The sequence below is a fragment of the Triturus cristatus genome, chromosome 10 (genome assembly GCF_964204655.1).
Source record: "Triturus cristatus chromosome 10, aTriCri1.1, whole genome shotgun sequence".
NCBI classification, from domain to species: Eukaryota; Metazoa; Chordata; class Amphibia; order Caudata; family Salamandridae; genus Triturus; species Triturus cristatus.
In genome coordinates this window covers 139,038,972-139,054,318 of record NC_140593.1, presented here as the reverse complement: position 1 = coordinate 139,054,318, position 15,347 = coordinate 139,038,972, and the positions used below count along the sequence as shown (strand labels likewise).

At 44.5% G+C, this 15,347-nt stretch overlaps 1 protein-coding gene across 1 annotated transcript in view; it reads right to left on the bottom strand.

The window, feature by feature from the left end:
- Positions 1-15,347, bottom strand: part of LOC146789044 (collagen alpha-6(VI) chain-like) — a 788,523-nt gene that overhangs the window by 427,080 nt on the left and 346,096 nt on the right. The window contains exon 3 of the mRNA XM_085631022.1: positions 13,722-14,312. Coding sequence (XP_085487148.1) covers positions 13,722-14,312 — 591 coding nt within the window. The remainder of the gene's footprint in view (positions 1-13,721; positions 14,313-15,347) is intronic.

Genomic DNA, 15,347 nt, shown 5'->3' with positions numbered 1-15,347 from the left:
AGGCGCGGAGGGGCGCAGACGGGCTTGCCTTAGGCGCGCCTTTTGGCGCGTCTTCGGCGCGGCTGCCATAAGAAGGGGAGGTGGGAGGGAGGAGCAGCTGGGAGGTGGGAGCGGGATAAATGGGCGAGCAGATTGGTATATCGATTTACCAGTAGGTCCCTAGTAATGTGCACTGAGTGTACCAGGGCTGGTAAATCAAATGCTACTGGTGGGCCTGCAGCATTCATTGTGCCACCCACATAAGTAGCCCTAAAAAGATGTCTCAGGCCTGCCACAGTGGTTCCTGTGCACAGTTTGTTAACTGCCATGCCGACGTGGCAAGCACAACCACTTACCAGGCCCTACCCTTCCCTTTTCTTACACATAGGACACCCCTATGGTAGGCCCAAGGTACCCCCCTGGGCAGAGTGCAGTGTATGTGAAAGGTAGGACACATACTGGTGTGTGTAACATGTCCTGATAGTGAAATACTGCCAATTTAGTTTTTCACTATTGAAAGGCTATCTTGCCCCATAGGACAGAATGGGGAATATTTTGTAATATTTTACAAGCATATCTTCTCATAGGGATAAGATGGAAAAATGGAGTTTGGTATCCATGAATTCAGGATTTAATAACACATCTTTTAGTAAAGATGGTTTTTAAATTGTGTGTTTGAAAATAGCACTTTTAGAAAGTGGCTATTTTGTTGTTCAACCTTCCTGTGTGCCGCTGCCTGTTTGTGGATTGACTGTCTGGTTTCAGTGTGACAAAGACGGAGGATGTGCATTCCCTGTAGACAGCCTCTGGGGGGCTTTGGTGTGCCTGGTCCTTCTTGGATGACTCAGCCCTGAGCTGAATAGACCCTGGCTGCATATAGAGTGGTGGGAGGAGATTTACCTTGCACCTGAATGGAGCCTGTCTCCCTTGAACAATCCTGTCTCCACCTCCTGTGGTCATGCTTCACCAGTGAAGGCAGAACTAGTTTGAACTGGGCTCAGAGCCCCATGCACAAAGAGAACAAAGACATTTTGGGGTATAAGTGTCAGACCCCAAACTCTAGCCTTTAGACTACTTATGGAATCAAGAGGAACCTTTGCCAAGGAGAAGAGCTGGTGAAACTGCAGAGAAGTACTGCCCTTGCTGTATGTCTGGGGTTGGCCTGCAGTTGCTGTTTCTGCCAAGGAAAGGAGAAGGACTTTACTGTGTGCTGTGTCCCCTGCTTGAGGAAAATCTCCAAGTGCTTGAGAAGAACTTGCCTCCTGTTTTGAAGTCTCAGGGAAAAAATTACTTCACCCCCCAGCTCCCCGGAACTTGCTTGCTGGGAGTTCTGACCTGCCAAGAGGTGCCTGTAACTGTGCTGGGCCTCTGCAGGCTGTTCCTGCTGTTGGGAGCTTGAAGAAACCTAAGAGAAGTAAGAAAACCTGTTTCCAATGCCTTCAACGATGCCGCTGTGACGCCGCGACCCGCACTGGGGCACCACTCGTGAAGTGAGCAACGCATCGCCCGGCCTGCTCCGCAGCTCCTGTAGTGAGGGTGATGGATTCACTACGGACATTGCTAAGTTAGCACACGCTTAGTTGCCATGTTGCGGCTTTTGCACACGTTCCTACAAGACATTGTTTTTCACTAAACTCTGCTTGTGCCTGTTCTCATGAGAACCGTCTGCTATTCGCGTTCCTTGCAGTTCTCTGTGGTTTTCGTCTGCACATGATATACAAGGTTGAAAAACAATGTCCCTTGTTATTCTGCTCTGGTAAGTCCCCCGCACTTAGACATAACACGAAACGCAGCTGCACTGCTGAAAATCAAGTGCTTTTAATATTACATGCATGTATGTTAGACACACTTGGAGAAAACCTTTCCAGAGAGAAGAGCTGTGCTTGTCCAGAGATATAAACCTTTGCATCTAGACTTGGAGGTATGGGGTCCCCCTGACAAAGCCCAGAGGTCTTCTTTTTTACAATAAACTAGTTCCTAGCCTTGGGAGGGTGGCAAGGCATAGTAGGCCGTTTTCCACCAGCTTTAGAAAATGATATCCCCTTTCTCATTCTATGTATTTGAAATAATGCTGACTATATTGTATTGCATTATGCTCATAGTACTGGCATGTGTACTGCATTTTAGAGCACGTTAGTTAAAATAAATTTTTTAATCTATACCGTGTCTCTGATTACTGATGTTGTGGACAAGTATGAGTGAGTGAGCGAAAGAGTGTTCTTGCTCCCGCGATTCCTGGGAGAGCATGCTTATTCCGCAGCCTGTGCTATTGTGGCAGGTACCATGGTGAACGGTGAGTTCAGGTCCAGTGTTGTGCATACGCAAGCGCTAGGTGACTGTACCGTCCAATTGGCAGAGCTGCGCGCGTTGGTGCTTGCTCTCGAGTTTGCTGATCCTATTGTGACTACTCTCACTGTGAGTGATTCTTATTACTGTGTGCAGTCTTTCAATGACAACTTATTCTTTTGGTCTCAGAATGACTACCGTGATTCCAAGGGCAGTGCATGTTATACATACTCTTGGCCACCAGCGTGTGGGAGTGCACGCTGTTGGTAACAGTTTGGCTGATGACGCAGCCAAATCAGTTGTAGCCACGTGTTTAGTTGCAGCTGTTACAAGATCCATGACTAAGATGGATAATTACATTTTGGCAGCTATTGCTGCTACTGAGAAGGGTGGAAATTACCCACAAGTGTTCCATTCAAAGTACTCTTATCATATAAGTCCCGACAAGCTTCTGTATGTAAGAATTAATGACGTTGGAGATCGTCTGATCCCCAACGTGGACCGCGGACTTTCTTTGATAACAGCCACACACGAAGGCTTGGCTTCGGCCCATACTGGCATGTCTGCAACAGTTTCTATCTTGCAGCAACGTTACTGGTGGCGTGGGCTATATAAACAGACACGTAATTATGTGCTGTCTTTCTGACATTTGTCAGCAGATAAAACCTTCTACAGTTACACGTCCACCACAAACACAGCTGTGCAATTCTAATAAGCCTTTTGGCTGTGTATATCTTGATCACTGCGGTCCATTTTGTTCAGATACTGCTTATAAATACATTTTAGTTGCAGTTGATTCGTGCACACGTTTCAATTGGGTTTGGCCACAAAGCAGTGCTGACGTTCTAAATGTCATCTGGGATTTGCGTGTCTTTGTGGGAAGTTTTGCCTGTGGTACCTTCCATTCTGGCCAAGGTCCGGCATTCGCCTCTAAGGCGTCCAAGGATGCGATGAAGTCTTTGGGGGTGCTGGTGCAATTTTCGGCTCCATACAGGCCTGGGGGCAACTCAATTGTGGAGCGAATGAACCGTGACTTAAAGCAATCCTTGACTGCTAGAGTCTTAGGTACTGGGAGGAACTGGCTAGCCCACTTGTATAGCGTGCAACGTGCACTTAATAATCTCCCTAGACGATCTCTGGTGGGCGGACCCAATACGAAGTGCTCTAAGGCATAAATAAATTTGTGCCAGACCTTGGTGGTCTAGACGTGCGGTGTTTGCCGCAACCTTTGACGTAGATAATCATTCTACTATGTTGCAAGACTTACAAGAGGCCCATGACTGTCTTGCTACTGAACATTTACCCTCTGCCATTGATACAGCACTGCTGATTCCAGTAGCTGGCTGGCTACCCAAAGTTGGAGATCTGGTCCGAGAGAAGGTGAAGAACAAAAAGGAGTTTGGCCCCTCTTATTGTGCACCGGTTCCAGTGCTTGGCGAGAAGGGTACTCGTAAAGCCATTTTACCACAGCTTCCTGGTCGCAAAGACAACAGATACATCTCAGTGGACAATGTCAAATTACAACATCTGGCCAATTCTGAATAGTATAACACCTGCTTTATCATGTCCGGCAATTTCAAGGAATCCAGTGATTGGCGCATCTGACACCGTGCAAAATGACACTGCCATCGAGATGCACTCTGTTGCTGATCACTTGCTAGTCCCACCAGCTTTCCCCTTGTTACATTCTATGTTTATACATTGTAATTTAGTATGTCAGTACATATGCTGTGTTTTATTAAGTTCACACTGTATGTTATATTAGCATGCGCTCTGTATTCTTTTGTCTGGGATTATATATTCCATATGGATTGTTGTTATCTGCATTCCACCTGGTTGGCTTCAGTCATCTCTGAGGATCAACCTGAGCAGATGTTAAGCCGTCCTGCCAATAAATCTGCTTTTCTACTATTTGGAGTTTCATCATCTTAACACCCCTGTAACGAGAAAAATGAATATGAACAAGCGAGTCGTTGCCTGGTTTGCAACCAACTACTCTCAACCAGTCACGTTTTTCTTTTGACTCGACCATCTCCTCGTCATTTGGCCCTACAAAGTTCTGTATTTGTGTCTCCTGGTTTGAACAGACTTATTTGGTCCCTCCTTGGACATAGATCTGGTTGGTGCTGATCCTGATTTTTCTGTTCATGTCCATTGGGGTTGTGACAGTCTGCTATTCGCGTTCCTTGCAGTTCTCTGTGGTTTTCGTCTGCACATGACATACAAGGTTGAAAAACAATGTCCCTTGTTATTCTGCTCTGGTCAGTCCCCCGCACTTAGACATAACAGGAAACGCAGCTGCACTGCTGAAAATCGAGTGCTTCTAATGTTACATGTATGCATGTTAGACACACTTGGAGAAAACCTTTCCAGAGAGAGAGGAGCTGTGCTTGTCCGGATATGTGAAACTTTGCATCTCGAGTAGGAGGTATGGGGTCCCCCTGGCAGAGCCCAGAGGTCTTCTTTTTTATAATAAACTAGTTCCCAGCACGGGGAGGGTGGCAAGGCACAGTAGGTCATTTTCCACCAGCTTTAGAGAATTATATCCCCGTTTATATTCTATGGAATTGTAAAAATGCTGACTATATTGTGTTTATGCATTATCCTGATAGTAATGGCACGTGTTCTGCATTCTAGAGCACGTTAGCTAAAATAAAATTTTTAAACTATACCGTGTCTCTGATTACTCATGTTGTGGACAAATATGAATGAGTGAGTGAAAGAGTGTTCTTGCTCCCGCACTTCCTGGGAGAGTTGGAGTTACATGTTCTGGGTTGTCTAATCATTGGTAGCTTCGCTGTAGTACGGAGAACAAATGAAACACTATAGCTAGTCAGATTGGGATTTTTGGGCACTAAGGTGGGTAGTTGGTACACCACTATACACCGAGGTCATTGTTTTCTGCGCATAGTTCTGTATATGTGCAGAATCCCTGCAACACTCCGACGCCCTTCAACGCCCACCGACGCAGGCAGTTTTCGGCCGTGCCCGATGCCAGCGCTCGCACCGACTCTGTCATTGCCAGTGACTGCATCTTCTTATCGCGGTACCGGTAACCGCTGAGGGTGACTCCAGGGAGCCGGCCTCGACATTAACACCGAAGCCTCACTTCTTTAATGCCGAGCATCGTCACAAACTTTGTTTCCAGCGTACTTTTTTTGGGGGGGTCTGTGTGACTCCATGCCTGACGCCGCGATCCTCGCGGTCTTGGCCATACTTTTGATTTATTGCTGTCACGACTTCACAATAGCCCCAGTTGGTGCTATTTGGTTTCTACAAGCTTATTTTTGCAATATCCTTTTGAAAGTCATTTTTCTGAATATCTGTATGTTGGATTTTTTCGTTTTGGCCTTGTTAAGTTTAGATAAAGATACCTTATTTTTCTAAACTGGTGTGGTGTTCATTTGTGGTGTTATCACTGTGTTACTGTGAGTGTTGGTACAAATACTTTACACATTGCCTTTGGGATAAGCCTGTCTGCTTGTGCCAAGCTACCAAGGGGGTGAGCAGGGGTTATCTAGAGTGTGTATCCCCTTTACCCTGACTAGAAGCAAGGGTCCCTATTTGGACAAAGGTACCTACCTCTGCAAACTAGAGACCCCCATTTCTAACAACTGCTTACCTTAGTTGCTACTAAGGAGTCATGAGAGGGAAGAGGGTACTTGGTTATTAAATTGAAGGCAACGTCATTGGTAAATGACCACGGACACTACCTAGTAATCACGGACTGCCCCAGACCCTGGAGAAAGAGCCTGACATTGTCCTCTCCAGCTTCCTAAAGTAGACAGTATTCCCCAATTTTATGCATCAGAACATAGACCTATTAGGTTTTGGCAGCATTCAAAGCCTTTACATCTCACAGAAAAGTTCTGTTTATTGGTGCCCATGATGTCAATGATATAGCTTTTTCCCTACAACCAACAGCCGGCAGCGAGATCAGCCTATGGAAGATAGTACAAAGCTAAATGCCTACAACCCGGATGCCGGCAGCGATGAACAGGCCATTTTAAGCATTAGAGAAGGGAAGAGAAGGGAAAAAGAAAAAGAAAAGAAAGAGTAATCAATACAACATTGACACCCCTCTACCCCCTCTCCTCCGCACCAGATTCCCCCTGTACCACGTATGTCTGGGGTGTTTTCTACTGGGCACATGCATGTAGACAGTACCAAGAGGAGGGCCTAGGTAGCTTCTGTATCTTCCCGGGGGAGCAGGCGTAATATCTGAAGATATTTTGGGGTGATCACTTCCGTGAATTCTGCTGAAAGGATAGGGATAAAGGGGGCCCGCAGGTCTGGATAGGTGGCCGCTCTGTCCTCTACAGTGAGTGACATATGCTCCATCGCCAGGGTGAACCATAATTTGTGCAACCATGATACATGCTCCAAGATTTTCTCAGTACCGCAATGGGAGAGGGTTGCTTGGCGAGCTGCGCTTAGTGCTGGAACCATTTCCCTGCCCCGTTTTGATCGTAACAGAAAGGTCAGGGGGTTAGATAGTCCTAGGATAATATAGGCAGGGAATCGGGTATATCAGTATTGAATGCCAGATCAATATCATTCCAGACCTGCTCCCAGAATCAGGCTAATTTGGGACAATGTCGTAGGAGGTGAAGAAGTGAATCTGCCCACAGCCCTGCCAGCACTCTTCAGATTGCCCCTTATTCCATCTATGTATATGTGCAGGTGTGAGATGCCAGGCCGACTGTACTGGCCATGTTGTCTGCAGTGTGATATACCCTGTAGAAAATATCATTCCATTCTTTAGGGGAGAGAGAGCGGAGTAATTCCTCTTCCCAGTGTATTTGGCCCTTAGATTGAGAAGTGGAGCCACCATCAGAGAGCAGGGCGTAGAGTTCATTAATGAGGTGCTTGTCACTATTCTTAGGAGCAGCCATTTCTCAAAGCTAGTAAGGGGGTGGGAGGAACCAGTTTTGTAACTCGGAGTAGACACCCAGTGTCTCAGTTGTAAGTAATGGAACGCGTCTGCCGGAAGAAGAGAGTAGTCCTGCTTGAGTCAGTCGAAGGAGATAACCCCAGTAGGGTAAAAAAGTGAGCGCACTCGCTTACAGCCCTTTTTGCACCATCAACCCAAAAATATTTGAGTTATACCCTCAAGGGACGGTGGGATTGTCGATAATTGGGGTAATTGGGGAAGGAAACATCGTCTACAGTGACCCACACCTTCATTGTCACCAGCAAGGAGTACAGCCCCAAAGCCTGGTGCTTACGAGGCAGCCAGGCCTCTCTCCAGATATTAACACTGGCGACCGTTTGCCCCATGAAGGATCAATGTTTTCCTGAGTGGAGGCGATTCCACTCTATGATGTAGCAAAGATGTGTGGCTTGGAAGTAACGCACGATCAGAGGGATCCTGAAGCCTCGATCTCCTTTTGAACGAGACAGTTGTTTATGGTGAAGGCACGACTTCTTGCCATTCCAGATGAATCGGTAGATGGCTATTTGCAAGCTGCGCAACACTGGGGTGAAGGATTCAGTGGAATGGTTTGGAAGACAGAATGTAGGAATGGGAGCATTGCCATTTTAACTGCGGCAATGTGGCCAGTCCAGGCGAGGCGCAAGCGGCTCCATTAGGATAGTGTCTTGTTCGTTTGGGCATACAGGGTGGTCTCTTTCTCTCAGACGAAGGGGAATCGCAAATTCAAGACGGACTTGTGTGGAGGGGTGACTGACAGGTTCAAAATCTGGGATTTTTGGATATTGACTTTAAACCCCGAGACCTCAACGGATAGGTGTAGTTCATTGAGAAGGGATGGTAACGAGGTCATCGTGTCAGATAAAGATAAGATGATATCATCAGCATAAAGGCTAATGGTGTGGCTGTCAGCAACAAACCGAATGCCGGAGACCTGCGGGTTGTCCCCAACTCTCTGTGCCGTAGGCTCCATATACAGCGTGAAGAGAAGCGGGGACAGGGAGCAACCCTGTTGGGTCCCGCGCGATATAGGGAACGTGGAGGATGAAATCCCGTTGACATGAGCGAAAGCGCGAGGAGCACTATAGATACAGCATTTCCAAGTAATAAATTTATCCCCAAACCCAAATTGGTGGAGGGTCTCGAGAATGTTTGGCCAGTGAACACGGTTAAATGTCTTCTCAGAGTCAATGGAAAGAAATAGAGTCTCTTTTTGTTATCGCTGGGCGATATCATTGAGGTACAAGAGTCATTAAGGTTTGTCACCACATTGCCTTATAGGGATGGAACCGGATTGGTCGGGATCAACCACAGCCGGCATAAGTGGGTACAGGCGGGAGGATGAAAGTCTGGCAAAAAGTTTGTTGTTTATGTTAAGGAGAGGAATGGTTCTGTACAACCCGCAGTCCCAAGGGTCTTCAGTGGGCTTGAGTATCACCGAGATAGATGCCTCTAGCACCGAGTCTGTCAGGGCACCAGAGTCAAAAAATAAGTTAAATAGTTTAGTAAGGAGAGGTGCTAATTCCTAACAGAAGATTTTTTTAAATTGGGAGTTGAATCTATCCAGCCCTGTGGCTTTTGAGGGTTTTAGGCAAACGATAGTCACAATCACCTCATCTAATTGTATTGGTTGGTCTAACTGACATGCGAGCGCAGGTGGCAAACCTTTCAAGGGAACCCCGGCGGAGTATAGGGAACTATAAAAATCCTTGAATGTCGAGGCAACCTCCGCTTCAATGTAGATCTCTGCACCCTGAGCCGAGCGAATTGTCCTCACGGAGCCAGAGAGGATTTTGTTGTGGAGCCTATGAGCTCACATGCAACTACAGTGATCGCTGCTCAAATAAAATGTATGCTTGAGGTGCAAAAGGCCGTACTTTGCCCTATCGAAGTCAAGGCATCCCCGCTCTCACATCCCTCAGGAGTCTGTCTGTAAAGTCTGTAAAGGCTCAGCTTCCCCTGAGCCACCTCAGGGCAGTGGAACACCCCTCAGCACTGCAGCGATCCCACGGCCACCTACCATTCAGCTCGGGCGTCTGTGCTGCCCCAGAGTTCGTTGCTTCATGCCCAGGAATTAGCCAGAACTGTGGGCTTTCTCCGCACCCCAGGTGTGGTAGGTCTGCTATAGCCTCGAAGGAACCTGCTAGGAGAGGCAGGGAGGGTGCAGGTCGTCGCTGTAGGTGCAGTGGGACGGTGAGAAGGAGATATGCGTCTCACCCATCTGCCATCTTGGACACGACCCCACCATTTTCATCTCAAAAAGTCTTATTGGATTTTTCATTTGGATATGCAGATAAGTTAGTCATTTGTTTTAAATTCCATTCACAAGAAGAGTTAGCTTCTCAGCACTTGAAGCTTCTATGAGTCACTGAATGGTTCCAAATCGTTCCAAAGCTAAAAGTTTCACAGCGTTAAGTATTGACAGACAGGGTCCTCCCAGTAATGAGACCATATCACACAGCCACTTGGCGGTCGTGCTTTATAATTAATAACTTGCCCATGTTGCTGGCAAAAACATATTCATAGCAACCCATTCTCCAAAGGGTTGCCTCTATAATAGATTGGGTGTCCCTCCATATTTATTCCATGCCTTTCAAAGGAAATTATTCCTTCTCCATAGTGGATCACGGTCCCCTTTTATAAGAAGAACACTTGCTACAAGTCCGGGCCATTGATTGCTTTTCAGAACTAACTCCTCATTTTGCAATATTGTTTTTGGAGAACCAGAAAAATTGCTGACATGATAAGGTGGGCTGTTCGACTGGAGCAGGGTTAAGGCTGATTTGCATATCAGTGGATCCAAACTGAGGTAATATGATGTTCAAAATAACAATGGATTGGGATGCAGCCCGAGTAATTACAGTGGCTGAGATTAATTCAAGCATTGCGCTGATCACTTTTTTGTATACTTTACAGTGTCGCACTAAATGGAATGGGTATGTACAGACGTGGATTCAATGCACAATGAGTCACTGGAACTAAGCTATACCCGGCTGATTAAGCCCAGAACTAAAGAGAAACTGGCCCTGCTTGCTAGTGTTCTGGTTCAGGGAAGATCTGGCTTGGCAGTTCGGGCTAGACTGTTCAGATTGGAGCAGGGTCAAGAATGATTTGCACATAGCTGGGTCCAAACTGAGGTGACACGGTGTGCAAAATAATGATGGATTAGAATGCGGCCCTGAGTGATTTCCAGTGGCTGAGATTAATTCAAGCATTCCATCCATGACTTTTTTGTATATTTTGGGATAAGTTGGGTGGCATTACTAAAGTGCTCAGCTGGGTCAAGAGGAGTATTTTTGTTGAAATGGTCCCCACCAAGCCAGCGGGAATCTGAATATTCCATGGTTGGTCCTCTTCTAGGTTGGGGCCACTTTGGCTCTCGCAGTTTGATGGGCCACCTGTTTATTCTTTAAATGAGTCTTTCAGTCTTGTTTATCTAGGCTCTTATCTAAAGCCTGTTTCCACTATTATAAGGTCTGTGTTCTATAATAATATATCTTTCCTTATCCAATCTATATTCTGCTCTATTTATTCCTGTGAAATTCATATCTTGATCAGACATCATTGTGTTGCTTCTTGTTCCCCATATATCCTTCAAAATTCTCATTTTGTGCCTTTCCTTATGAACCTGATTTCATGTTGTATCGCATTAGCAGCAGTATTTATACTCCTGGATCAAATATTGTGTCTCCTCCCCTGGCACTCATCTTCAACAGATATGCCTTCTCAATCCGGTAATCTTCTGTCTCCTTGTTGAAAGTATCTAGTAGATGTTCTCTCTTATGTTATAGTTCGGGCCTCTTACATTATTTTTGACACACCTCAATCGTCCTTTTTTAAAACTTTCTAGATTAATTTCTGGCTCCACCTTTCCTGCCTCTTTCTCTACCTTTCACTTGGCTGCAGAGCGCCTCTATCCTCTCCTTATAAGCAAACAAACAGTAGAAACCCTGATGAAGAACTTTAATGATTTATATTAAAAATAATACAGGACCAGCTGAAACGCTTTACATGCAGGTAAATGTATTTGAAAATACCCTTCTTTCATTTGCAACTTCACAGTTCCTGTTGTAGGAAGATATGGATTATGTAGGAATAGGCAGTTGTCCACGTCTTTTGGGCTGTCTGTAGCTGTACCATTACAAAGCTGTAGCCTTGAGTTCATGCTGGCAGCTAAGCGCAGGCTGAACTCTCTTGGAGGAATGTCTTCCTCTTAACTGAGTGTCTGCAGATTACTTAGTTGTTTTACTTTGACAGAACTCGATTCATCCTGTTTAATTTGATGGGCAATCTAAAACTGTAAATGAGGTAGCAAAGGATCCTGATGTCCTAGTGATACTTCAGAGTGGAAAGCTACTTTCTCATGTGTTAGAGCAGATGCCCTTTGACTTGTTGATTTTTTAATAGATTTTTCACACAAGCTCACCAGTGTCATATCTCAGGTATGGATCCCATTCCAGTTTATATCATGATGAGGGGCTCTATCACAGTTCTAAGGCAAGTTGGTAATCTGCATGCTCTGAGAATGAAGGGAATTGATGCTTTTCAGGGATGGATATGTGGTCTAATATGTAAATGTTAATATAATCCTAGGGACATCAGCTGGAGCATGATTTACAGTTGGGTCTTGGGGAGGTGGTAGTGAGATCCTTCTAATTGTAGAAGAGGCAGTAAATACAGTAGTTCTAAGATTCTACGTCAATCGACTGCTGCAATTATGTCTGCCTAACTGCCCTATAGCGGAGGTAATTCCCACATTCCATTCAACTCTAAATCAGGTAATCAGTGTTTCTGGACTTCAGATACCCTATCCGCAAGACTTGCAAGGATGTAGAAGCAGCTCACTATCAGTATTGAGCAGCATACAGAAAGATGGCAATTTAGGAACCTAGCCAGTGTAAATGGTAAGAATGCCTTTTTCTCAAAAACACATAATTGCTGAAAACAGGTAATAATGGGTCAAAACGATGAAAGCCTGCATTAATGCTCATCCGTTTGAATGAACTTGTTATTGCCATATCCTTATCACTCACCTGTACCTCCTTATATAAATACCGAGGTACCATCCGCACATATCACACATTTTCTATGTGAAATGCATTTTGGACAAGTTTGCTGAAAATTTGTTTGCTGCAAGCTCTATTTACCTCTTACAAGATGGCACCCATAATCAGATTGCTTTTAGAAGCCATGCTTACTAAATTCTCTATCTTTATTTGGACTAAGAGAGAACATCCTTAGAACTAGAGAAAATCTGAAACCCCAACTCTTCCGTACTGCCTTTGACCAGTCTAACCTGCATTAGATTACTAAAATCTCACATCCTAGTTCATTGCCTCATTTACAGCTGTCCCTCATTGGTCAGACCAATGATAAGGCTTCTCCATCCAATGAACATCACTGAAAGGGTTCTATGTGTAATCTGCCCTCAGACTATTCAGGGCTTAGTTTTGGATTCATTATACAAGTTACATACATTTTTCTTCTTCATTTATCTTATGCATTTTTCTTCTGTTACTGTCTTTCTTCATTGGCACTCTGAGATGGAAGATGCTGTGTTGCATTATCTTACAAAAATAACAATTTAATAAATAAAACCATTAAATCAATGCTTGTTTGTCTGCAATAAGATCCACCAGACCCTGATGAGTTTAAAGAACTGGGAAAGGAAAAATAGCTAGATTACATTTTAAAATGTGTACTTCAAATATAGATATGCTGACATGCATATTAATATCTAATATTTTGTCACAGACTCGCTCAGACATATTTTGAAATATTTTGGAGAGTCTGCAAAGATATATCTTTAGATCTATAAATAAAAAGCAGTACTACAGAACACAAATATTTATAGTGGGAGTGGGCGGAATTTGCGTAATCGCGTTACGCAAATCTCCGCGAAACGGTAAAAAATCTCCACGAACACGCAGTAATTTCGCAAACAAGCACAATTGCTTGTTCGCGATGCTTTTTTCCTGTTCACAATTGCTGTTTGCGTGCTCGGGGAGAAATATCTCGCAAACACGCATTTTGAGAACGCAAACAAGCAAAAAATTTCGCGAAGTCGCGGAATGCAGAATTTTGGGCAATTTCGCGTTCTCCGCGGAACGCGAAATTACCCACATTCCGCAAATTCCGCGAGCGGAACGGAATTTACCGCCCAGGCCTAATTTATAGGACAGATGTGAGTGTTTACTTCTTTGATTGGTACACTAGATAGCCAAAGCAATGACAATAGCAGAAACATTTCACACCTCTCAGATGGCTGTGATTTCTGTAAGGTAATATACCTATCCTGATCTTGCCAGATTGATGTGCTTATTAATAAAACCTGTAGGATAGCCGAATAGATTGCTAATGGGGTAGTGACAACTAGTGTTCCTCAAGAAATTCTCTAACAAAATCATTGCAGACAAAATTACATAGTTTTTGTTTCAATATTGAATACAATTTGACATTTTATTAATAAAAACAAGTATGTTGGTATTTCTCGCAAAGAAACATATAGCTAAGAGTGTCTTACCTGGAGAACCCAGAATAGCATATTCTGTTTTTGTGACATTTGTGATAATTTTAGGCAAGGATTGGGAAAACTGATTGATCTCTTTTGTTGATGGAATCCGGTAAATGAGATCTGATGATGACGCCATGGCTTGTAGGTTGGCCAAAGAGGCCTTCTGCAGACCGACTGCAATAACTTTAATTCCATCTTGTTGCAGCTCCAGGGCAGGCTGCTCCAGATCATCCAGGGAAGTTCCAGAAGTAAAGACCACTAGCACTTTAGAAAATTGTGATCTGTCTCTCTCTTCTGCTGCTCCTCTAAAAAGGGTTTCATGAACCTTCGTAAGAGCGTTGCCAGTTCTCAGGGACCCACCCTTGAAAACAACATTCTTCTTAATATGGTTCAACATGGGGCCCTTTGCCTTGTAAGTGGTGAGCTGGAACTCAGTATGGACATCGTCGCTGTATTGAGCGAGGGCAGCTCGATATTTGTCAGCTCCCAAGTCCAGACCATTCAGGGCTCTGCTCAGTAAACTCTTCATGAACGGGAAGGTTTTGCTTCCAAGGGTGTCAGAGCTATCAACCAAGAAGACCACATCTGCATATTGAGGTGCTATAAAAATACAAGTAAAACAATAGGTTAAACTAGTTTCTTATCCGTACTCTTTACTGAAAATTAGAAATTGTATGCATTGAAGTGAATACATCACATTGTGCTTTAAAGGGTCTTAGTAAATGGGTGCTGGTATATAGAGTAGAAGTACTAAGCTAGTTCAGGTACATCTGTTTTATAATCTACACAGTCTTTCAGCTATCAACTCCTTGATATATAGAAAGGATCAGGCAAAATGTACTTTGGTGATGCTATAATACACCCACCCACAGATATATATATATATATATATTCACTGAAAAAACCATAGGTTTCACACATGTTATAGTTAGCGGAAATTTTACTGATAAAAAACCAATGAAATTCCCCCGTTATAGTTAGTGCAGGCAACTATAACTCACGCGACCGCAATCCTCTGCTGATGCTAATACTGTATTTAGACACTTATTTACCCATGTCTTCTTCCATACATTTTTAGCTATACACATATTACAAATATTTTTTTTTCATAAAGACACATATGTCATCAGCAGAAGATTGCGGTCGCGTGAGTTATAGTTGCCTGCACTAACTATAACGGGGGAATTTCATTGGTTTTTTATCAGTAAAATTTCCGCTAACTATAACATGTGTGAAACCTATGGTTTTTTCAGTGAATTTGCAAGGTTTTTTAAATGCTAATTCCTAACTATAACGTGTGTGAAACCTATGGTTTTTTCAGTGAATTTGTACGTTTTTTTAAATGCTAAGTTACTTTACGCCATTCGTGGCGTGCGCGCCCACTTAACGCAGTTCGTTCCGTGCGCGCACGGTGCGCTTCGCGCACCGTGCGCACACAGTGAGCACGCGGTGCGCTTCGCGCACCGCGCGCCCACTTTACGCAGTTAGTGCCGTGCACGCACGGTGGGCACGCGGTGCGCTACGCGCACCGCGTGCCCACGTTACGCTAGATGGGCCATGTACGCACGATGCGCTTCGCGCACCGTGCGCACATGGAGGACATATGATGCACTTCGTTTTTAAAGGTAATATTTT